The sequence below is a fragment of the Coffea eugenioides genome, chromosome 1 (genome assembly GCF_003713205.1).
Source record: "Coffea eugenioides isolate CCC68of chromosome 1, Ceug_1.0, whole genome shotgun sequence".
NCBI classification, from domain to species: Eukaryota; Viridiplantae; Streptophyta; class Magnoliopsida; order Gentianales; family Rubiaceae; genus Coffea; species Coffea eugenioides.
The window spans coordinates 37,699,969-37,723,820 of record NC_040035.1 but is presented as its reverse complement, the minus strand read 5'-3'; the positions used below and the strand labels follow the sequence as shown (position 1 = coordinate 37,723,820).

The window sequence follows — 23,852 nt, the reverse complement described above, 5'->3', positions numbered from 1 at the left end:
CGGGACAGGTGGCGCTCAAAGAATAGGACAAATCATCCGTCACTACTCTCTAAAGAGTATGTCAGATAAGTGGGGAAAAAGTGTCTATGCACCTGGTTCACAGGGCATCACAAAAGGCCGAAATTCCAAAACAGTAACTTATGCAGAAAAGATTGTACGGTAGATAGGTTTATAGAGAGTACAAGTACTAATAACGTTGGTGTATTATAGACCGGCTACATATGAGAATTTTTCACTTGCATCGGCAAAAGTTAGCATCTGTCCAACAGTTACCTTAAATACTCTACTCTAGTCTCACTTTTCACTCTTTTTATTTAGTCTTTTTTTCCCCTTCTTGTTCTTCTGTCAGGCGTTGAAAAGAATAGGGGGTTTTTTTCCAGGTGTTTTCTTTTGTTTTTTCTGGTCTTTTTGGGGGGGGGGTTTTCTTCACAGTCCTTACTGTTTCTGCACTCAGGTAATGACTTTCATTTCTGTGTTTTTTTGGAGTATGAAATTTATGGGTTTTTGTTGGTGAAAGAAGGGAAGGAAAATGTCAATGTTGGTTTAATTTGGGTTGTTTTAGTGAAATCTGTGCTTCTAAGGTTCGTAATGCGTGCTATGTTAGCTAAATGTTAAATCTTTATTAAAAGAACTAATTTTTTGTGGGATTTTGGAGATTTTGTTTGTTGTACTTTTGGTGGAAAGAAGGAAAAGAGAAACCCTTAATGTTTCTGTATTTTGTGTTATTTTTGGTGAAATCTACGCTTTTAAGGTCTGTAATGTGTGCGGTTTTAGCACAATGATAAGTTTTCTTTTGAAAAAATGTTATTTTTTGTGAGATTTTTGGAAATTTTGTGTGTTGCAATTTTGCTGAAATAAGGAAAAGAAAACCTTCAATGTGGCTGTATTTTTGGTGAAATCCCTGCTGTTTTGGTTAAATGGTTTTATGTTTTGGGAAAAAGTTCAAGCTTTTTTGGTTTTACATTTTTGTTGTTTTTCTTTTCTGCGGTTTTGCTTTCCCTTTTTGGCTGAAGGAAAGGAAAGCCTCACTGTTGCTCTGTTTTTGGTTAGGTTTTCTTGAGAGTTTTAAGCTAGGAGTAATCTTGGAGAATTATATTTTATTATGTATGTTCTTTATGATTTTTGGCTGAAAGTTTTGACCTTGCTGTTTTTAAGTGTGAAGAAGAAGAACAATATTTCAAATGTAAATTTTAAGGATTTGCTTTTGTTGTTAGTTTCATGGCATGCATGGCTGTTTTGTGACAGGATATGCACTGTTAGGCCCTTGTTATCGGATGCATGCTCTATTTTGCTATCATATCTGGTCTGCTTATTGTTTCTTTTATGTTCTTTTGGTCTTATTGGACTGTTCCCGTAGTTATTTGGACATTTTGCTTGTGTGTTTCCTTGGAAGATGTGTGTATGAATTAAGGAAAAAGTGAGAGGTCTCTTTTTTTTTTGTTTTTTTTTCCTGATTTGCGGGTTTTGCATTTCCTTCACTTGAAGGGGTTTGTGGCCTTTGGCTGTCTATCTAACTACTTTTCTTGAATATTTTTTGATTTTAAGCAACCAAACAGGAGGAAAAATAGCAAACGCTTGAAAGCCGCTGCTGTTCTTTTTCAGAACCTTGGGGATGTCATGATGATTCTAAGAAAATTTGTTGTTTTTCCTAAGAGGGGTTTTTGCATGCTAGTAAATTTGGGGTTTAAAGTCTGTTTGAAAGTTTGTCCACGTCTTTTACATTGCATGACAACCTGCTGATGATGCATCATTCTTTTCTCTGTTTTTCTTGTACTTCTGAGTCATGATGTAGCTAAATAGGAGAGCGGAGAGAAAAACAGGGGATTCAAATTAAAATTTGTACGTTTTGGTGTGATATTTGATTGTTTGGCTTTTAATTACTGATAATCCTCAAGTTTTCTCCTATCTAGGATTGTAATTTGAAGCAGTATCATTTTGGAACTGTTTCTTGCTGTTTTTACACCAGACAACCTCCCCCTCTCCCAAAACAAAAAAAGAGAGAGAGAGAGAAATGTGATTCGCAGTGGTGGACATTTATGTAGCAATGACCACTACTAGCGATCTGCTATTTGTGCATTTTTTGTAATTCATTACTCTGAAGTCATTTTAACTTTTGTGGCAGTACTAAACATGGATTCATCTGAACAAGAGAAGAATGGTGTTACAGAAGGAAAAAATGGGGCTCCTGAGCCTGACGCTTTGCCACCTCCCCCTCCAGTTCCTCCAAATGTTACCCCTATCAAGGCTGAACAAGAACCTGCCAAGAAAAGGCTTCGAGTTCCAATGGCAAGACGTGGCCTGGGAACCAAAGGCCAAAAGATTCAACTGCTAACTAATCATTTTAAAGTGGCTGTGAAGAATGTTGATGGCCAGTTCTTTCACTACAGCGTATGGCCCCCTTTATTGGATATATATTTCCTTTTCATATTATAAATAGTTATAAGAATTTCACACTGATTGTGATCTTGTCATTTTAAACAGGTTGCACTTTTCTATGAAGATGGTCGGCCTGTGGATGGAAAGGGTATTGGTAGACGAGTCCTCGATAGGGTACAGGAGACCTATGACACTGAATTAGCTGGTAAGGAGTTTGCTTATGATGGAGAGAAGAGTTTATTTACCGTTGGCCCTTTACCACGAAACAAGCTTGAGTTTACAGTTGTGCTTGAGGATGTTACTTCAAACAGGTATTGATGTGATTTCTCCTTCTGTATATATTAAATTTTTAGGTTTGCATTTTGACACAATCTTTCTGTCCAGGAACACCGGAAATTCTAGCCCGGGGGGCCATGAAAGTCCAAATGATGGTGACAGAAAAAGGTTAAGGAGGCCATATCAATCTAAGACTTTTAAAGTGGAGATAAGCTTTGCTGCCAAGATTCCCATGCAAGCAATTGGAAATGCATTACGTGGACAGGAGACAGAGAACTCTCAGGAAGCCTTGCGAGTACTGGATATCATCTTGAGGCAGCATGCAGCAAAACAGTGAGTAAAATGTGAAAAAAATAGAACGAATTGTATCTGTATGTGTGATTTGTAATGTAAGTTAGTATTAAACAGAATTTTGATAAAATTTCAGGGGTTGCCTGCTTGTTCGCCAATCTTACTTTCATAATGAGCCGAGGAATTTTGCTGATGTTGGAGGCGGTGTTCTTGGTTGTCGTGGATTTCACTCTAGCTTCCGAACCACTCAGGGCGGCTTGTCTTTAAATATTGGTAATCATTTCTGAACTAAGGGGAGTGTCTTTTAGCTTTTAGTTGTTCTTTAGTTAAGTGTGCTGAATACTTGCACGGTGTCTTCTTTTCAGACGTCTCTACAACCATGATAATCCAGCCTGGGCCAGTGGTTGACTTCTTAATAGCCAACCAGAATGCGAGAGATCCATATTCCATTGACTGGGTTAAGGTAACAAAACTGTTTCCCCTTGGTATTTTATCCATGCTCGTGCACTTAATTTATGAGCAGCACTCTTCTTGTTTTGATTTGATCAGGCCAAACGGGTACTAAAGAACTTGAGGGTGAAGACTAGTCCAACAAATCAAGAATACAAAATAACAGGGTTGAGTGAAAAACCATGCAAGGATCAGATGTATGGCCCTTGTTCTCTTTTTAATTTATTTCATTTGCTTGTCTGGAAATAAGTTCTAAGTTTTCCCTATCAGGTTCCATTTAGTGCCACTGCTGTTCCAACTGATCTTCCTATTCTGCAAGATGGTTGTATACAATTTACATGAAGAAAATGGAATAGATTTGCTCTTTGCTCTCTGTAATTTGTAGGTTTTCGCTGAAGCAAAGAAGCAGGGATGATGATGGTGAGGTTCAAACTGTAGAAGTGTCTGTCTATGAGTATTTTGTCAACTACCGGAATATAGAATTGCGCTATTCTGGTGATCTTCCTTGTATAAATGTTGGAAAACCAAAACGGCCTACATACTTCCCTATTGAGGTGATGAACTGAATGAAGCTCAACTTGTTTTATGATTATCAATTATCCTAGTTCTCATTGATTCTGTACTTGTTTAGCTATGCGCTTTGGTGTCCTTGCAACGTTATACAAAAGCCCTGTCCACCTTCCAAAGAGCTTCCTTAGTGGAGAAGTCAAGGCAAAAGCCCCAAGAGAGGATGAGTACTTTGACTACTGTATGTTTCCTACCTAAACCATGAAGTAGATGAGCTTTTGTGCACTGCATGGAAAATTAATTTCCGATTGGTTGTTTTAGGCTCTGAAAATCAACAATTATGATGAGGAGCCTCTTCTTCGTTCGTGTAGCATTACCATCAGCAGAAATTTCACTGAGGTTGATGGTCGAGTCCTTCCAGCTCCAAGGGTATGCTATTATATTGGTCTGAGATAACCAACTCTTAGTGTTACTCTTAATTCTTTCACTGGTTTTGCTACTATTGGCAGTGAGGTTGGAAATGTGGCTAACACTTTCATTTGCTTGCAGTTGAAATTTGGAAATGGAGAAGATTTCTTCCCTCGAAATGGAAGGTGGAACTTTAATAACAAGGTGAAGTTTATGTTTGATATTCTCTTGTACTCTGGTTTCTGCTCAATTTTTCCAATGTAGTAGTATGGATGATTTGATGAAAGCTTTATATTTTGTGTTCACGCGTACAGAGACTACTTCAACCTGCTAAGATTGAAAAGTGGGCCATAGTGAACTTCTCTGCACGCTGTGATATTCGTGGCCTTGTCAGAGATTTCATGAAATGTGGGGAAATGAAAGGAATTGTATGACACTCAGATTGTTGAATCTCTGTCTGTAACAATGACACACTAGTCAAAGTTTTTTGAACTCTCCTTTAAACTTGTCAGGATGTGGAATCCCCATTTGATGTATTTGAAGAGAATCAGCAATACAGACGAGCACCCCCTCTTGTAAGGGTGGAAAAGATGTTTGAAGAGATTCAGGCTAAACTTCCAGGGGCACCTAAGTTCCTTTTGTGTCTCCTTCCAGAGAGGAAAAACTGTGATCTCTATGGTTTGTGCAATTTTCTTTTTTGCTATTTTTCCTCACTTAGGTTGCACGTGCACACACGAATAGCTATATGTCTAGACACTGCTTATTCTCTGGTGCTTGAACAACATGTTTCTTCCAGCTCCTTGGAAAAAGAAGAATTTGTCTGAGTATGATATTGTTACTCAATGCATGGCTCCTACCAGAGTTAATGACCAGTATCTTACAAACCTTCTCCTTAAGGTCAATGCAAAGGTTAGACTCTTTGTAGCCTTCAAGGAACACTTCAAATATTGTTCTTTCCTTCTATTATGTGAATATATTATAGGTTTGTTACATGTCCATTTACCTTGCTTTAACTTCCTTGGCAGCTTGGTGGATTAAACTCTCTGTTAGCTGTTGAACATTCTCCTTCAATCCCTGTAGTATCCAAGGTTCCAACCCTAATTCTTGGAATGGATGTTTCGCATGGCTCTCCTGGACAGTCTGATATCCCATCTATTGCTGCAGTAAGATGCTCATACTCTGTTTACTTCTCTATATTTTACTATCGGTTGGATAATGGAAGTTATGATGCTTTTGCTTCTTTTGTTTCGTTTCAAAAAGCAAGAAACGGTGAATCTTTTTTTTTTCCCCGAATATATTCCTTCAATTTGGGTATTTAAACCACTGAATCTCCCTCTGATATTTTAAAGATTTTCTGCCAAGAAAGGGAGGGTTTCATGTGTCTGACTTGTGCAGTTTGCTATTCTTTTTTTTTTTTCTCTTTATATCACTTTTGTTATAGGTTGTCAGCTCGAGACAGTGGCCGCTAATTTCAAAATATAGAGCATCTGTGCGTACGCAATCCCCAAAGCTTGAGATGATTGATACCCTTTACAAACGTGTTTCAGACACTGAGGATGACGGGATCCTTCGGTAAGTCTTATGTTCTGTTTCAATTTGATGAAAGCTCCTAGTCAAGTGTAAATGAACTGTTAAACTTGCGCTCAAATTAGAGCAGTTGTTTTTGGTTGGTTTGTGTCAATGGTTAAATTAACTAGTGACTGAAGCTTGATGATTACATCTAGTCTTGTAGGCTGAGTATACTTTACTCTTACAAACATTGGAGTGTAACCATAGTGATGAATCAGAATTTCTTATAGTGTGGTTTCTTTTGAGTTCTCACCTGTGTAGATCCAATATTTCGTATGTTTAGTGTTATACTTGCTTGGGAGAGGTCAGAAAGTTTTTATGCTACTAGCTTAGGGGAGGTCAGAAGCATATTTGATGCAGGGCTCCTTGATGATAATTCTCTAGGTCTGTAGGTCACTGTTACATCTATTTGTAAGCATGTGTGTAAAAGTTCTTTGTTATATCCTTGTAGTCATAGAGCAAATGAATTACCTGAACTGGTGAATTCTATGAATTAAGCCTAAGACAACAAATTGTTTGTGTCTAATTTGTCTGCAGAAACCTTATGTTAAATAGTAAGTAGTGCATTATGAGTTGAAAACGTGAACCCTTTTCTTTCAATCCTTTTGCATCACGTTTCTTGATGCTAGCATTGTTGGATTACTGGAGATGTTCTTGGCATATCTAAAATGTAAATTCTGTATGGATTGTAGGGAAGCTTTGCTTGATTTCTATGTAAGCTCTGGCAAAAGAAAGCCTGATCAGATTATTATATTCAGGTATACCTTTTCTTTTTGTTGCAACTTCTATTATTTAGTAAAGTCTATCATGGTGGCAATACTTAATTCTTTGTCACAGATAGTATTTTAGTTGTATTTCTTTTTTAGTTCTCTCAATGTATTACCAAATTAATATTAAGTCAATGCAGTCGTGTAGACATCTTAACAACTTAGGGAATCACTAACAGTTACAAGAGTGATATCTGTAAAACAACTTTTATATCAATCACATAGCTTGATTCCTATTGATCAGAAGTTATAGAGAATGGTGAAAACTACATGTGTGATATATTGAATGGGTACAAAGCTTCCACACGTGTTGAATGGAAAATGATAAGTTGGATTCGTGATTTTACTAGATCTTTGACAGCAATGAAGTGCCAATTTGGCTTGCAATACTTCTTAAGCCGGAATTGAAGGCTCTAATAAGATATGCACTTGGTTTCCAAATGAAGGGGTTGAATTGATGATAGATTCATTTACTCTTTTCTTGGTAAATTTTCCTTTTTTATTTTATTGGGGTTGGAAGGGGATGGGGATTATGGTCATGATGGAAAATCTTTGTGAATTTTCTGTAGTAACTGGGGTGGCAATGGATTTCATCAATCATGATGCAGCATTATGAGTTTTTGGTGTGGCTCTTGGACATTGATTCAGGGCATTTTAATATGTGCTCTCTAACTAGACGGTAGTCGTACTGATCTGCATCTTGTCAACAATTGCAAAGTTATCTCTCATGCATGGAGGCATGTAGATGTTTCATTATTAGATTTTCAATTATATTGTCAGTAGGAATTGTATGGATTTCCCAATTTTGCTGCATATAAAAGGTTTCTGACTTTGCCCATTCTCTTGTACTCTAATTTAGAATCCTTAGTTATATACCTTTTTGTATACCTTCCATTTTTAAACTTTTTATTGGCCTTGTACTTTTATCCCCGGACAAACTGCTTAGTTTTGCTGTTTACCTACGTACTTCTTATCTTATAGGCTGATCAATTCTTGTTTATGTTCCAGGGATGGGGTCAGCGAGTCGCAGTTCAATCAAGTTCTGAACATTGAACTGGATCAAATTATTGAGGTCTCTGTTTTAGCTATTTCTGTTACAAATTAAGCTTAGAGCTAGGCTGAGGGAGTTTGGTAAAAAGTTTAAACTGTTGCCTCCCTTTTGCAGGCTTGCAAGTTTCTTGATGAGAATTGGTCTCCAAAATTTGTGGTCATTGTGGCTCAAAAGAATCACCATACGAAGTTCTTCCAGCCGAATGCACCAGAAAATGTTCCCCCAGGTAATGAGTTGAAAAAAAATGCCATTAGGGAAGTTAATTGTTGCATTGACTGATTCTTTTCATTGATGTGATGCAGGGACGATAATTGATAATAAAGTATGTCATCCCAAGAACTATGACTTCTACCTGTGCGCTCATGCTGGCATGATTGTAAGAACTTGAAAGTAGATAAATATTGTAATCAGGATATCTCTCCTCCTTTCATGTTTTCCTGTGTTTTGTCTGTGTATTGTCTTTGGTTATGTTCATCTGTACTTTGCACACAAACTTGTCCTGGCCCTTTTTTTTTATTGGGTTGGTCGGTGGTTTGCACGTGCAGTCCAACAGTTATATACCTCTCTGAAAATTCAATGGATTCCTTTCTCCTCTTGGTATGATTGGTGGATGATCTATTAAGCCTGTATAAAAGAATTTGCTTGACATTTGAGATGATCACGCGAAACCATTTTGTCTTACAATTTCTGCAAAGACTTGTTTGGCAAAGATGTGAGGTTCAGATGTGCTAGCATACAAATATATTACTGAATAATGATCAACTCTATTTACAACTGCCGGATTACTCTTTGTCGCGTGCTTAATGGATTCAGTTATCATACGTGCTTAAGATACTTAGGCATGGTACCTGTACATAGCCTTCAACCTTGCAGAAAGCTTACACTTTTGTTAGTAATTAGATTCATTGTGTGAGTTGAAGTTCTGCTACTATGTATTGGATATGTTTAGTATCATCTTGGTCCTGTAAGCTTGATTTGATTGGGTCTAGGGATTTCTTTTTTTTTTTTTTTTTTTGTCAAACGTCTAGGGATTTCTTTGGTGCCTGATTTTTGTGCTATTGGTACTTTAAGTTGAGAAGTAAGCAATGGAATAGAAAGTAGTACGCTAATATTGCTATCTGCATTTGTTGTTTTCATAAGAGATTATTATGATTTGCATGTTTCTTGCTGAGGGGAATGTACTTGGGGTTAAAGCTCTGTTTCATCCATGTAGGGAACCACAAGACCCACCCACTATCATGTTCTGTTAGATGAAGTGGGGTTCTCACCAGATGATCTCCAGGAGCTTGTACATTCCCTGTCATATGTGTAAGTAGTTTCTTGGATCAACAAAGGTTTTCAGTGATAGGAATTCTATTTCAAGAGTTGAAATAACCAGCTTTATGTGCCTTTGCTACAGGTACCAGAGGAGCACTACTGCCATCTCTGTGGGTAAGTTTAACTTTTTCTTTAACGAGTGCAAAGTGCTGCAATACCATTTTATTTTACTTTTTTGTTCCTTTTTTTGGTTGGAGAATGGAGGATTCGTGAGAATCTCTTTCTAGGATTTGGCTTTTTATGAATTCCCAAGAGAAAACTCACTTAGACTGCTAAATATTGGTCTGCCAGTACCAGAGTACGATTCATTTTGCTTTATTCTAATTTTCCAGTTGCTCCAATATGCTATGCCCATTTGGCTGCTACCCAGCTGGGGCAATGGATGAAGTTTGAAGACACATCAGAGACCTCTTCAAGCCATGGTGGGGTGTCTCATGCTGGTTCTGTCCCTGTTCCCCAGTTGCCGCGCCTGAAGGAAAACGTCTGCAATTCGATGTTCTTTTGTTGAAAGCGTTTGATTCCTTTTTGATGCTTTACTGAAACTTTCAGTCAGTCTTGGACAAAATGCTTGTACTTGTAAATAGTTCTTAGCGCGAACCTGTTGTAGTTAGGTCGCTAAATTATGAAGCAAGTTATCTTGCAAGTCCTAGCTTTCTTTTTAGGTCTATAGCCATGCATGCAGGTGTGCCATGCATTGTTTTGTTTTTTCTTTTACTCTGCTGCAGCTACTTGCTTGGTCTGTGGCTTAAATTGCATGGATTCCTGACATTATTCTATGGCAGTGACTCTCATCCCAGTTTGATATTGTGGTGCAATCTTAGTTTGGCATCAAAATCGGCAACTTACATATGCTCGAAGTTGAAAATAGATGTGTTGATTTCCTTGCTGCTATATATGGTTCCACTTCTCTGTAGTTGCATGATGAGCCATTTGTAAGTTTGTGTTGAATTAATGAAAGAGCTGGCCTGGGCAAGCTTTGGAGCTTGACATATTTCTGTAGGATCAGTTGCATTGAAAGTAAGGTCATGCAGTTAGCTGGTTCCAGGTATCCTTGTTTACATATGAAGCTGGAAATTGAGCAGAAAGTAGCTGCTAATCCAGGCTGGGAAGCCTCAACTTCCAATCTATTTCTGGGCATGAATTCTGCTTATGCTGAAGAAAATACAGTGAATACAAGAAATGATAATTCAGGAAATTAAATGTAAATTACAACTTAAACCAATGGAAGGGAACCTGTTTATGCTCAACAAGTGTCACTGGACATGTAACATTTTCCATGGTTAATTTTTATACACAGTTGAAGATTATTGATGTTTGGCCTTTCGGCCATAATTCTTTTGTCTCGATTCAAATTCAGATTTTGTTAGTTACTCACGGTTGATAATAGAATAAGTTAATTGTAGTATTTTTTAGTGATTGTATGCAAGGGCAAAATATTTGTCTTCCATTCTCTCTCTTATTGAAATATGACATATATATATATATATATATATATTTTATTGGGTCCTATCAGTCTCATGTACTCATTTCAGTATATAAATTCTTCAACATTACAAAAATAGAAAATTAGAAAAAAAAAATTAGCAAAAATTATGAATCTTTTCTGCTAGTTTTAACATGCTAGATCAAATGCCTACCAAAGCAATTGGTGAAGTGGTAGTTTTGTAGATAATAAGTTCCATGAAATATTAACAAAGTGGTCTCCAAAGTAAATTTCACAATGAAACCTTAGGTATTAACTTTTGTTTAATGTTCCATACGTTTATACCTTTTCTAATTTCAGGACTACATCAAAACTCAATTCCTGATGAGAATTTGTTGCTGGAGTAGTAAATACCCTATCTTTAAATTGTGTTTATTAGATATTTTATTCTTTTCAAATTGCGTCTAATCAATTTTAAGACTTAATCCTTATGAAGATAGGAGCCGCATCTAGTCAATGCGTGGGCAATTTCAAAATTTTAAGAATGTAGAATCCCTAAGATAGAGATTAAGAGAATGGTCGGCTAAACAGACCATAGAATTTTCCTAAAATTATAGTATTGTATTGCTATCAACTTACTCTAAATTGAGAATATTTATTTAGAAAATTTAAGGTCTTGTTTTGGATTGAAAATTTTCACTAAATTTTTTTTTCCTTTTCTGTGATCATATTTTCGAAACGCCTTTTTGCCTTACATATTTCATATCAGTACGTTTTCTACACCTTTTAACTTTTGCAAATGAAATTAAGCCAGTTCCACCTGACATAATTGAAGAATTAGTATAGTAATAAAAAAAAAGGAGAAAGAATACATCTCCCAAAAAGGGAAAAAAAATTAAGGTGAATTAATGACCTATATTGGACATATTACCAGGTTTATTGAATTTCCCTACAGCATAAATAGGAGAGAGGACAAAGCAAATTAAGAATTTCATAAAAAAGGTAAAACACAACCAAGTCAATGGGGATGAAGATTTACCAAAGACGCAGAACGGGAAGAATTACAGCACCTACTGCCCCTAACGGCGTCGTTTATGGGTCCCAAAAGTCAACGGAGATGAAGACTTATCGAAGGCGCAAAACACCAACTACTCCTCCGAACGACGTCGTTCATGCCCTCCACGAGTCAATGGCCATGAAGACTTACCGAAAACGTAAAACCAATGTTTTGAAAATCGGATCGGATCGGCCGGTTGAACCGCAAACCGACCTTGCCTCTAGTCCGGTTCAATTAAAAACCAAAAGAATTAATTAAATCGGTCAAGAACCAATTGAACTGGTAAAAATCGGGATGTTCAACTTGTTTTTTATTAAGTATTTATTTTTTAAAATAAATATTTTATTTTATTCAAATTTTTTAATACTAAAATAAATAAAAAATTATGAAACCTTTGAACCGGGATTGAACCGTGAACCGGAAGGTTTTTCGGTTCACTCTCCGGTCCGGATTTAAAAACATTGCTTCAAACGGCAATAATTACACTAACTGATTCTCTGAATGACATCGTCGTCCACGCTTCTTCGCCGGTTCCCAAGTCAACGGAGTTCAAGACTTACCATAGACGTAGAAGAATGGTAGTAATAAAATAATGTGGATTAATTGTTTTATAGTGAACTTTTTCTTTAATTGGTGCAACGTGCTGCAATACCATGTTATTTTACATTTTTGTTTCCATTTTTTGCTTGAAAATATGGAGAATTCATGAGAATATCTTTATAGGATTTTGTAGAAAAATATAATTTAAGAATTTGATATAAGGTAAAAAAGTGATTGAAAAATGTATTTACGGAAGATGTAAAAAGTTTTTGGAGAAAAATGGCAATCCAAATAAGGCTAATATGCTAATTATTGGTGTGCAAGTATCCGAGTGCGATTCATTTTGTTTTATTCCAATTTTTTCAGTTGCTTCAATATGCTATGCCCATTTGGCTGCTTCACAGCTGGGGCAATGGATGAAGTTTGAAGACACATAAGAGATTTCTTCAAGCCATGGTGAGGTGTCTCATGCTGGTTTTGTCCTGTTTCAGAGTCAGACGGGATCTTCTGTCCATTATATCTGTCTATTTTTCCTTGTTCAATACAAAACTATGTAGTTTTATCTAGTATTGTTGATGTGGCACACAACATTGAATTTATATTTAAGAGGTATTTGGTAAATGGATTTCAAATTCAATAATATTCATAAATGATGTTTGTTTATGCCTAATTGTACCCATAATCTTCTATTTTGGAATTTCACGCCGCATGATTCAGATGAGATTAGGCAAGCATTTGAGGACGAGATCCTTGAATTTGTCAGAGTTGCAATTACATGCAGTCATGTTGATTCAGAAAGTAGGCCGTCCATACTAAAATTGAATTTGTAACCCATTTACGAAACACCCTCTAAATATATATTCAATGTTATGTACCACATCAACAGTGTTAATAAGTGTAATTACGTAATTTTGTGTTGGACAGAAAAGTGTACAGACATAATGGACAAAGGATCCCATCTTTTTCCAGAGTTGCCGCGTCGGAAGGAAAACGTGTGCAATTCAATGTTCTTTTGTTGAAAGCTTCTAATTCCCTTTTGATGCTTTACTAAAAGGGATAATTTCAGAAACCTCCCTAGAGGTTTTTGACAATTTCACTCGGCTCTCCTGAGGTTTCAATAATTACATTGACCTCCCTTGGTCTAATCAAATGACTAAACTGTCCTCCACTTAATAGTTAATTCATAAAGGGACATTTAAAACGAAAAAAATACTTCTTATTATTCTATTTGTCATTTCCTAATCTCAAAAAACAATCTCCATTAATTTTCAATTTTCCTCTCTTCCTCCCTCTCTCCCTCCCTTCATCTTTCATATTCTTCTCTCTTTTTCTCCTACAACTGCTTCTCCCTCTCACCAAATATTGCGCTCCATTGTTACCAACCAAACCATTATCAATTTTTTACCATCTCCACAATTTATTTGTATTTTTTGTCTTCCTGTCTCTTTTTTCCTATAAAAATTTTAGACCATTTTTTTTTTCCAATAGTTTTACTCTTTACAAATGTTTGTCAATTGAAGTTATCAAATTAACAAGGTGCTGACTGTTGATTTTATTGTCAAACTAAGGGAAGATGAAAAAGATGGTAGTGATAAAGAGAAAAAAAATGAAATTGAGAGTTGGAACATAAAGAAGTGACTATTATATTTGTTAAGCAAAAAAGTCTAACAATTACTCATTGGTTCTCTCTTTTATTTACCTATTGATTGTGGTTTTACTATAAGGATAGAATTTTGTCTCTATTTCTAAGAGTGCTAGAGCAATGATGAATTATGTTCTTAGGGACATGGGGGCATTTCTTAGTTTAGTATTGGTAGTGGTGGCAGTGAATTGCATTAGGCAAGAATTAGTTAATAATGGATTTTGAGATGAGTTGGAGTCACTAGATTTTGTTTGTTTTAGTAAGTATGACACGTACAAGAAATTAAAGATTAAAACCTTGTTTTATTTCATCTTGTTCTCTGAGGAAGGATATTTTAGGACATTTGTGAAAAATTATGGGCTATTGGGTCTATATTGTTATATAAACCTTAAAAGCAAGGGAGGTAGGGATAATTTTTTAAAATTGAGGGGAGCTCTCTATAATTGCTGGAAACCTCAAGGGAGGTTTCTGAAATTATCCCATACTAAAACTGTCAGTCTTGGACAAAAGGCTTGTAAATCGTTCTTAGTTCGAATGTCTTGTAGTTAGGTTGCTAAATTATGAAGCAAGTTATCTTTCAAGTTTTAGGTCTATAGCCATATATGCAGTTCTGCCATGCATTGTTTGGGTTTTTCTTTCACTCTGCTGAATCTACTTGCTTGTTCTGTGGCTTAGCTTGCATGGATTCCGGACATTATTCTATGGCAGTGACTCCCATCCTAGTTCGATATAGTGGTGCAATCTTAGTGTGGCATCAAAATCAGCAACTTACATGCTTAAGTGGAAATTAGATGTGTTTGTGTCCTTGCTGCTATATATGCTTCTACTTCTCTGTAGTTGCATGATTAGCCATCTGTAAATTTGTGTTCAATTAATGAAAGAGCTCCCATTGCCCGGTATGATCTCAGTAGCAGTGGTGTGGTATGATTTCTGCAGCTGGCTGGCCTAGGCAAGTTTTCGAGCTTGGTATATTCTTTAGGATCAGTTACATTGAAAGAAAGGTCATGTAGTTAGAGCTGGTTCAAGGCATCTTTGTTTACACGTGAAGCTGAAAATTGAGCAGAAAAGTAGCTGCTAATCCATGCAGGGACGCCTTCCAATCTATTCATCTTGAATTCTGTTTATGCTGAAGAAAAGACAGTGAGTAGAAGTGTGACAATACAGGAGATTAAAACCAATTGAAGGGAACCTGTGCAAATTACAACTTAAATCAGAAGAAGGGAACCTGTTTAGGCTCCACAATTGTGACTGGACATATCACATTTTCTAGGGAAAATACTTGGCACTCGCATTAAATCAATGGGGGTGAATGAATAGAAGTATTATGACTGGTTGGAGGAAAGTGCAAAAGTAGAAAAATTGGGAGTTTAAGCTTAACTGGGATCTTAGTACAAAGATGGTTTGCTCCTGGGTGAAATGCTTTTTATCTGATGCATGTTAACTGTTGAAGTTGTTTGAGTTCAATGGTTGTTTTCTCCTTTGTGTTGTGTATTTTAGCACTTATTCCATGTTGTTGTCCATAGAAGTTACTGTATTGCCGTTTATTTTACTTGTCATAGTCAATTTTTTTACACAGTTGAAGATTGATTGATGTTTGACCCTTAACCATAATTCTTCTGTCTCAATTCAATTTCAGATTTTGGAGGATAGAGATGAAAGAAGAAGAACGACTTGTGTATTTAGGTTTAAAACTTTTCTTGGGTTGAGCCCCAGGTGTTAGGATAATCATAAATATACCCACAAAATCTTTTATGATTTCTATTTGCACCCTTTCATTTTGACAAATGAATCTTGATTTCGTCCTAGATCAATCCTCTTATAGAATTGTAGAAGACTTGTTAATGTGCGCTAATCGAACATGAAAATTATTGTTATGTTTTATTTAAAAATTCTTCTCAAGTACTTTACCTTGATTTACCATTTATTGGGTTTGCTATCTAGGAAATTGAAATCACTCTCTGTAAATTACCGTATGTATCTTTTATGTTGTTTTATCTTATATGTAACTAAAATGATCATGACCTCATTCAATTTTCCAAGTTTTTAATTTCGATTCAAAAGAGGTTGAACTTATTGATCCTTGAAACGATAGGCTTTTCATTAACTTACATCAACCAACTTATACGAAATGAGCAAAGGCTCAATGTCACTTTGCAATTCATGCATTTCGCATGACTAATTGGGATAAACCCATTCGTCATCATGTTGGTTGCTCAATGCTTGAGCTGCTACTTCAAAACAATTATCATTCTTTTCTATTTTTTTGTTGCAAAAAGGAGCACATGCAAAACAATTTACTCATAGCTTGAACGTCCTCAATGATTGTACCCATCCAGTCATTTCTGACCACTTGGCCATGCTGCAGTTGCATCAGCTTCATATTTGGTATTTCTAACTCTATGGCCGTCCATCTTTTGCTCCAAAGCTTTGGCAAGAGTAAGCTTGACTGCATCTGCTTCCTGCACAAGTTGGCATTCCATCATCCTCGCTTTCATAGCCCATTTCCTGATCATCTGCTATTATACCGTAGCCTGAGCTGTTGCTCATTTTGTCTCTTCTAGCCACGACTCTTATTCTTACACAGTTGCGAACTCTCGAACTACAAACGAGTCGAATTGAGTCGAGATTTGGCCTAATCGAGTCAAGTCTCAACTTGGTTTGATGAAACTCGAACTCAAGATTGAGTTTGATGAGCTATCAATGTAAATCTCGAGTTTAAAAAAAATAATTATTTTATTCTTAAAAAATGAATAAAATAATAGTTTTTCTTAACAAATAATAAAATATTATGGATATATATGTAATTTTACTATTAAAAAAAAAAATATAATCGAGTCAAGTCGCGAGCTAATGAGTTGAGTATCTTTGAGGTCGAATTTGACTTGGCCAACTCGAGCTCGACTTAAATTCGATGTTGACCGAGCTCGAGTTGAGCTGCTCAGGACTAGATCGATTCATTTGCAGCACTATTTCAAACTTTGGTTATTCTCCTCTACTGGTGGTCTTTGCTGCGGTATGATTGTTTCTTCTGTGCTCCTATTCCTGGTTTATTCCTGTGATTCGTCCCATTCCATCCACTCACTGCAAGTCTTGTTGATGATGTCATATGGTTCTTTTTCTTTCGCATTAAATATTCTGCCATTCCTTGCCTTCCAAATTTGCCAAAGCACGTTTAGTATTACTGAATCCCTAATTTTTGAGTTGAGCCTAATCACTACTATTTGACCCAAAGAAACTATTTCACTTTGTTCCCAACATCGAATCTCAATGTGGGCTACAAGTATGTGGCTGGGTTGGGCCAAGGCTTTGACCTTGACCCTAGTTGGCTTTTGTGATGACGGCTCTTCGCTGACAGCTGTCCTTCATGGACGATTAGCTGAAAAAGCTAGAAGCGAGAGTAATAGACAACTAAATCTCACCACCCCATCCATTATGGATGGAGTAGCTCATTTGGGCTGGGAAAAAAAAAGGAATCACAAGGGTTGATCCAATTGTTAGAAAAGGATTCTTCAAATTATATTCGCTGTTGTCAGATTCAAGATTTGAATCATAGGTATGAGAGTTTAGGATGAAAAGAGAGTGAGGAAGAGTGGGATGTAAAAAAATAATGATAAAAATCAAGTTTTCCACCGCAAATAAGAATGACTTTGATTCCCTTATCTACCTATTATATCTAGGAAATTCCTAATTTAAGGTACATATGACTTATATGACCAAACAAATTAAATCATGTAACCACTTTCTTAATTTTAGAAATTCTTCTATTTATATTTATCTTTTTAAACAGGTTGTGATTTTTAATTGCCTTTTGTGGGTAAACTCTTATATATATATATATATATATATATATATATATATATGTATGTATGTTTGTATGTATTAAAGGTCATGATTTTTTTTTAAAAATTTTTCTCAATTAAAAATGAATAAAACTCAAGAAATCGTTACGGTTAAAGAAGTATGCTTTTGATCTACAACCAACTGCTACTTATCTTGGACCTCCCCTTGCCCGATTCTAAGAAGGTTTAAAGATAAGAACTAATGAAAATTTTCACTTACGGTGTGTTTGATAAAATTGAAATCTGAAAATTAAAGTCTGAAATTTGAAATATAAAGTCTGAATCCATTAAATTATTAAATTGTTAAATATTAAATTTAATACATTTGAGTATATGTCACCTTCAATGATAAATGAATAGCTTATCACTTAATTTTGGGAGCAAGTTTTGTTTAGGAAATTCAGTGCCACTGAATTAATTTAGATGTTCAATTTTTGGTTATCAAATGGTCTGAATATGTTAAGATTTGAATTCATTAAATTTAAGTGCCGATTTGAGTTATCAAACAGGGTCTAGTGTCACTTAACTACCCTATCTTTAAATTGTGCTTATAAGGTATTTAATCTTTTTAAATTGATTCAAATTATTCCAAAACTCAATTCCAATGGAAACTTACCGAAGACATGAAAATGCCAGAATTACAGCGACCAATTCTCTGAATGACGTCGTTCATGCTCTCCAAAACTCAATGGAGATGAAAACTTATCGAAGACATGAAAAAGCCATAATTACAGTAACTGATTCTCCGAACGACGTCGTTCGTTCCCTCCAAAACTCAACGGAGATGAAAACTTACTGAAGACGTGAAAAAGCTAGAATTATAGTAACTGATTCTTCGAACGACATCGTCTGAGCTTCTTTGCCAGTCCCCAAGTCAACAGAGTTGAAGACTTACCATAGACATGGTAGAGGAATGTCAGTAACTATTTTCTTTAATGACGTCGTGTTGGCCCCCTTTAGATTTCACATTTTCGCCTCTCCTTCCGGTAAAATTAGAAACCCTAAAAGTTAAAATTTTTGCAAATTCTTCAGTTCCTAGTTTTTTGTGATTTTAATTTTAATTGGCGATCGTGATGAATTGGATAATAGGGAATAAATAATGTGGATTAATTGTTTCAAAAAAATTGTAGAAATTTTTGTAATTCATCGAGATGATGACAGTGATGGGAAAATAAAGGGATTCTGGTAACTAGTGTCAAGTAACTGGTTAGGTTTTTTCCCCCATATCTTTGAACTTGAAATAGTTTATATTTATCCGCAGATATATGGAGTGATTGGGTTTGACATTAAAAATGATTGCAGAAACAATGGTGCTACCTGGAGATAATGATGATGGTAGGGGCATTGCTGATTCCTTAAAGAAGAGTAAAGCTAAATTGCCTGGTTAGTTTTTTTTTGTTTTCTTTTTGCTCTTCTTTTTTTAGTACATCTTTTTATTTGTGTATAAGGTTTTTAAATGTTGAATTGCTTGATCATGTTTGCTTTTTAATTTTAGGCGATCACGAATCCTTGTTTTGCTCATTTAATATGCATGTATTTTGGGTGAGGTTTGAATTTTCAGTTTGATTATGTGGGAAGCTTTGTTCTATTAAGTTTAGCTTGGATGAGGTTTGATTGATCTATTTATATTTTTCCAAAAGAGGTTCAAAAGTGGACTTGAATCACAACCTCTAGGTCACAAGTGAAGATGCCAAAAATTTTTGAAGTTAAGTTTTTCTGTCAAGTTGAGAAGTTTAATGTTTTCTTTGTTTCTTCTTCTTTTTTTGACAAAATGATAGGAGTTTTTATTCATAGTTATCAAAGTATATACAACATGGACTAAGTCCACTGATACATTAGTAGTGCAGCATTGCACTAAGGAGACGAATAAGTTCTCTCCTCTTCCCTAGCAATACTTAGCCGTAGCTGCTAAGATTTGAGCATAAATCCATACAATTGGTATTGTCTAAACAAAAAGAGCACAATTGAAACAAATTAACTAGACTCAAAATCTCTTCCACCAAAACTGTCGTAGATATGTCTTTGCCTTGGCCTGTTTGGAGCTCATTGATTAGTTGTTTGCTTTTCATCTTTACCTTAACTCTGCTTCACTGGTATTCCAAAGCTTTACTCAGTGCTATCTTAAGTGCATGTGCTTCATTTTGGATCACTCAATTCGGCTTCCTGTCTACTAGCGCCCACTCGAACCTGACTTGATTGGCTCTGGATATTTCCACTCCAATTCCAAGCTGTTCAGCATTTGCTTCCTGGGCTGTAGCTATTTTCATTACTAGGTAGTCTGGTTCTTCTCGTTCCTCTTGCCTTCTTGGTTTTACTATGTTTGTTTCGGTTGTGCTACTAAGTCTTGTTTTCTTAGCTATACTTTCAAATTCCACCCACTATAGATTGGCCTTTTGGATCATCTTCAGCTCATCCATTTGTTTATCCTCAAATTCTCTATTATTTCTTGCTTTCCAAATTTGCCAGAGAATGTTAACTATGAGTGCTAAATGGTCCATCCCTTTTCTCTTTTTCCTTACCTGTATGATCTCTGCCCACCATCTTATAAAACATGCATTCTGCTGTCTCATTCCATCTCAATGGATTGGGGCGAGTTTCCATATCAATTGAGCTTTGCTGCATTGGAAGAAAATGTGTTCTACTGTTTCTATTCCTTCTCCACACTCCTTGCATTGTGGATCTCCTTTCTGTATTTTCATGAATATGTTCTCCTTTATTGGCAGTGTGTTGTTTATGCATCTCCATATGAAAATCTTCAGTTTGTGCTTCATATTAAGGTTCTAGAGGGTCTTCAAAAAATTGCTGTTGGACTCATCAACACTTGGTCCCGCAGCTTGTTGACCTTGTTGAGTTGCTCTCTCTGTCTCCTGCATCATTTTCTTGTAGCTTGTTTTCACTGAGTATTGGCCATCTTTGCTATGAATCCAAACTATCTTGTCTTCCCTTCCACACACACTGATAGGCATTCTTAGGATCTTTTCTGCATCCTCCTTAATGAATGTTCTATATACCAGGGGTCTATTCCACATAAAGTTACTAATCAGCTCATTTACCTTGTTGAGTTTGCAGCCTGTTGGTTTTGGTGTTGTTCGCCTTCCTTGCTCTGAATTCTAAATCCATTTGTCTTCCCAAATCGGTGTGTTTTTTCCATTGTTCACCAGTTTCCATGTTCCTTTTTCCACCACTTTTTTGACTGTCATTATGCTTTGCTAGAACCACGAAGCATTTTTTGGTGCTTTGCACTGGAATATGGATTCTTTTGAGAAGTATTTAGCTTTTAGTACTCTGTTGACAAATAGGTTTGGATACTTTAGAATTCTCCAAATTTACTTCCCCAGCATAGCTTGGTTGAAGCATTGGAGGTCCTTGAATCCTAATCCACCCCTATTCTTTTCCTTAGTCATTTTTTTCCAAGAGCACCAGTGCAGTTTGTATTTTCCTTGGGCATTCCCCCACCAATAGCTAGCCATCATAGCAGTTATCTCCTTGCAGAGTCTTGCTGAGAGTTTGAAGCAAGACATTGCATATGTGGGCATAGCCATTATCACTGCCTTCAGCATCACCTCTTTCCTAGCAGCACTTAACAACTTGTTTCTCCAGCTGTACAGCTTCTTCTTGACATTGTCTCTGATAAAGCCGAATATCTGGTCCTTTGTTCTTGTGACCACCATTGGTAGACCAAGGTATTTGTCTTGTGAAACTGCTTGAATGCCCTCTAGTATTTCACAGATTTTCTTTTTCTGATCATCCTTTGTATTTTTGCTGAATATCATTGATGACTTCTCCAAGTTTATCAATTGTCCTGAGCTATCTTCATATTGGTGCAATATTTCCTTGAGCTGTTGAGCATTGCTTTCATTAGCTTTACAAAATACCAGTGTGTCATAAGCAAAGAACAAGTGAGTTATGGCTGGCCCTTGTCTACTAATCTTTAATCCAGAAATTTCCTTTCTTGCTGCTATTTTCTTTATTAGACTTGAGAATCCTTCAGAGCATATTAGAAACAAGTAAGGCGACCGGGGGTCGCTTTGCCTTATCCCTTTGTCTGGGGTGATATACTCATTTGTCTCCCCATTGATATTGAAAGAGTAGCTCACTGTTTTGATGCATTTTATTATTAGCTCAACCCATTTTTTGCAGAATCCCATCTTATCCACCATAGCTTGTAGAAAGCCCCATTCTACTCTATCGTAGGCCTTAGACATATCCAGTTTTACTGCCATAAAGCCTTTTTCCTTGCCTTTTGTTTTTGAAAAAATGGACACACTAATGCGAGATGATGATATTGTCTAGAATTTGCCTATTAGGAACAAAAGCTGACTGATTTTTGCTAATACACACATCCATCACTTCTTTCATTCTATTGGCTAGAATTTTTGCAATGGCCTTATAAATCACATTACAAAGATTTATGGGTTTATAGTGCATGAGGTCCAAGGGGTTATTGATTTTGGGGATTAAGGATATGACTGTGTGGTTCATGGCTCTGAGCATGCGACCTGAATGAAAGAAGCTATTGATAGCACTAGTCACATCTTGTTTCACAACATTCCAAAATTTTTTTAAAAAAGAGAGGGGACATGCCATTAGGGTCAGGGGCCTTGTGAGGATTCATAGTGAAAATTGCCTCTTTGATCTCATATTCCTCAACTGGTTTAATTGGATTGTCATTCATTTGTGCAGTGATTGGTACTGATGTTTCCTCTAAGATATCAATTTAATTAGTATGGCCAGAGGAAGTAAACAATCTTTCATAGTACTTGGCAACTTTCTTTCCAATTTCCCCTTCATTTTTAGTCAAAGATCCATCATCCCTTTACAACTTCTGAATTTTGTTTCTCTTCTTTCTTCCTTTCACCACAACATAGAAATACTGTGTATTTTTATCTCCTTCTTGCAGCCATGTTGTTCTAGCTTTTTGACTCCAAAATAGTTCATCTTCACTGTATACTTCTTTAAGCTGCAATTTCAGGCCTCTCACTTTGTTTCTCATATCCTTTTCTTCTCTGTTCCTGTATCGTTCAATCTGCTCTTTGAACTCCTTGATTTTCACTTTTGTATTGAAGTTAGCAGTGTTTCTCCATTTGAGCAAGGCTATTCTACAGCAAGTGATCTTTTTAAAAACTCTAAACATCCTAGATCCTTCCTTTTCCTTCTACCAGGCCTTTGTGATCACTTCTTTCACCCCTTATTTCTTTGTCCATCTCTTATCAAAAAATTTTTCACCTTTTTCTTTCAATAGGCACTGTGTCCAAAAGAAGTATGGAATGGTCTGATGCAAAAGTGTCTTTATGACTGCATTTAGAATTATCAAACATCATGGGCCACTCTATATTGCTCAACCCTCTATCTAATCTCTGCTTAACTTTCCCTACTTCCTAGTTATTCCTCTATGTCCAGGGGTTTCCTTCATACCCCACGTCCACCATCTGGTTCTCTTCAATAACTTGGTTGAAGTTTTTGAAAGTTCATTCTTCTCTTCTTTTTCCTCCTTATTTCTCCTTATTTGAGTATATATCATTGAAGTCCCCCATAATTATCCATTCGTCTCTCCACAGTCTCTTTCTTTCCTTAATAACTTTTCACTGTTTCTTCCTAATCTGGTCCTCACAACTTGCATATATACCTATAAACCACCACTCATACCTGGTTTCTGGAACATCTACTAGTGCCTCTATAGTGAAAGCAGATTGGTATATTCTCTTAATCTTGATCTCTTTCTTCTAAGACAAGGCCATTCCCCCAACCTTCTTCATTGCTTCAGTCACACAACACTCATCAAAGTGAAGTATTCTCATGACTTTCTCCATGTACTTCACCTTGTTTTTAGTCTCACTCAAAAAAATCATATCAGGGGAGAGGAGATTATTCATCTCCTTCAAGTGGGAAATTGTCAAGGGGTTTCCTGCACCTTGACAATTTCACCCTAGAGCTCTCATTGGAGATTGGGGGCCCAATTTGAGATGGCGCCTTCTCCCTCCTGCATAGTTATCTCCTGATCTATCTTACTACCTTATCTACTTTTCTTTTGTAGCTGCTCCTCATCTTCTGCTTCTTCCATATCCTCATCTCTTATATGTATGTTTCTCTTCCCTTGAATTATCACTTTATTCTCCTGAATTTCCTTCAAAAGCTGCCTATTTTTGTTCAATGTCTGTGGCAGCTTTCTAAATTTCTTCCCTCCTTTGTGATTATTGATCTTTTCCTTTTCCATTTCATCTGTATGGAGGACTCTTTTTTTTCCTCATTCTCCTTACCTATACTCCTCACTTCCTTGTCTGACAATCCAGTCCATTGCAACTCCTTATTCTCTTCCTTCCTTACACTGCTCTCAGAAGA

The 23,852-nt window shown here is 36.3% G+C and overlaps 1 protein-coding gene across 1 annotated transcript; it reads left to right on the top strand.

Moving 5' to 3' along the window:
• Nucleotides 1–295: 295 nt before the first annotated feature.
• On the top strand, nucleotides 296–9,817 carry LOC113749744 (protein argonaute 4). The gene is made up of 23 exons (XM_027293577.1): nucleotides 296–454; nucleotides 2,123–2,388; nucleotides 2,482–2,687; nucleotides 2,761–2,985; nucleotides 3,080–3,216; nucleotides 3,309–3,406; nucleotides 3,493–3,590; nucleotides 3,779–3,947; nucleotides 4,025–4,141; nucleotides 4,222–4,329; nucleotides 4,450–4,512; nucleotides 4,623–4,736; nucleotides 4,821–4,986; nucleotides 5,105–5,217; nucleotides 5,334–5,471; nucleotides 5,750–5,880; nucleotides 6,570–6,635; nucleotides 7,653–7,716; nucleotides 7,810–7,921; nucleotides 7,998–8,071; nucleotides 8,909–9,003; nucleotides 9,095–9,126; nucleotides 9,345–9,817. Exons 2-23 carry the CDS (start codon nucleotides 2,131–2,133, stop codon nucleotides 9,518–9,520), a joined length of 2,760 nt encoding a protein of 919 aa, XP_027149378.1. The 5' UTR covers nucleotides 296–454; nucleotides 2,123–2,130; the 3' UTR covers nucleotides 9,521–9,817.
• The last annotated feature ends 14,035 nt before the right edge of the window (nucleotides 9,818–23,852 follow it).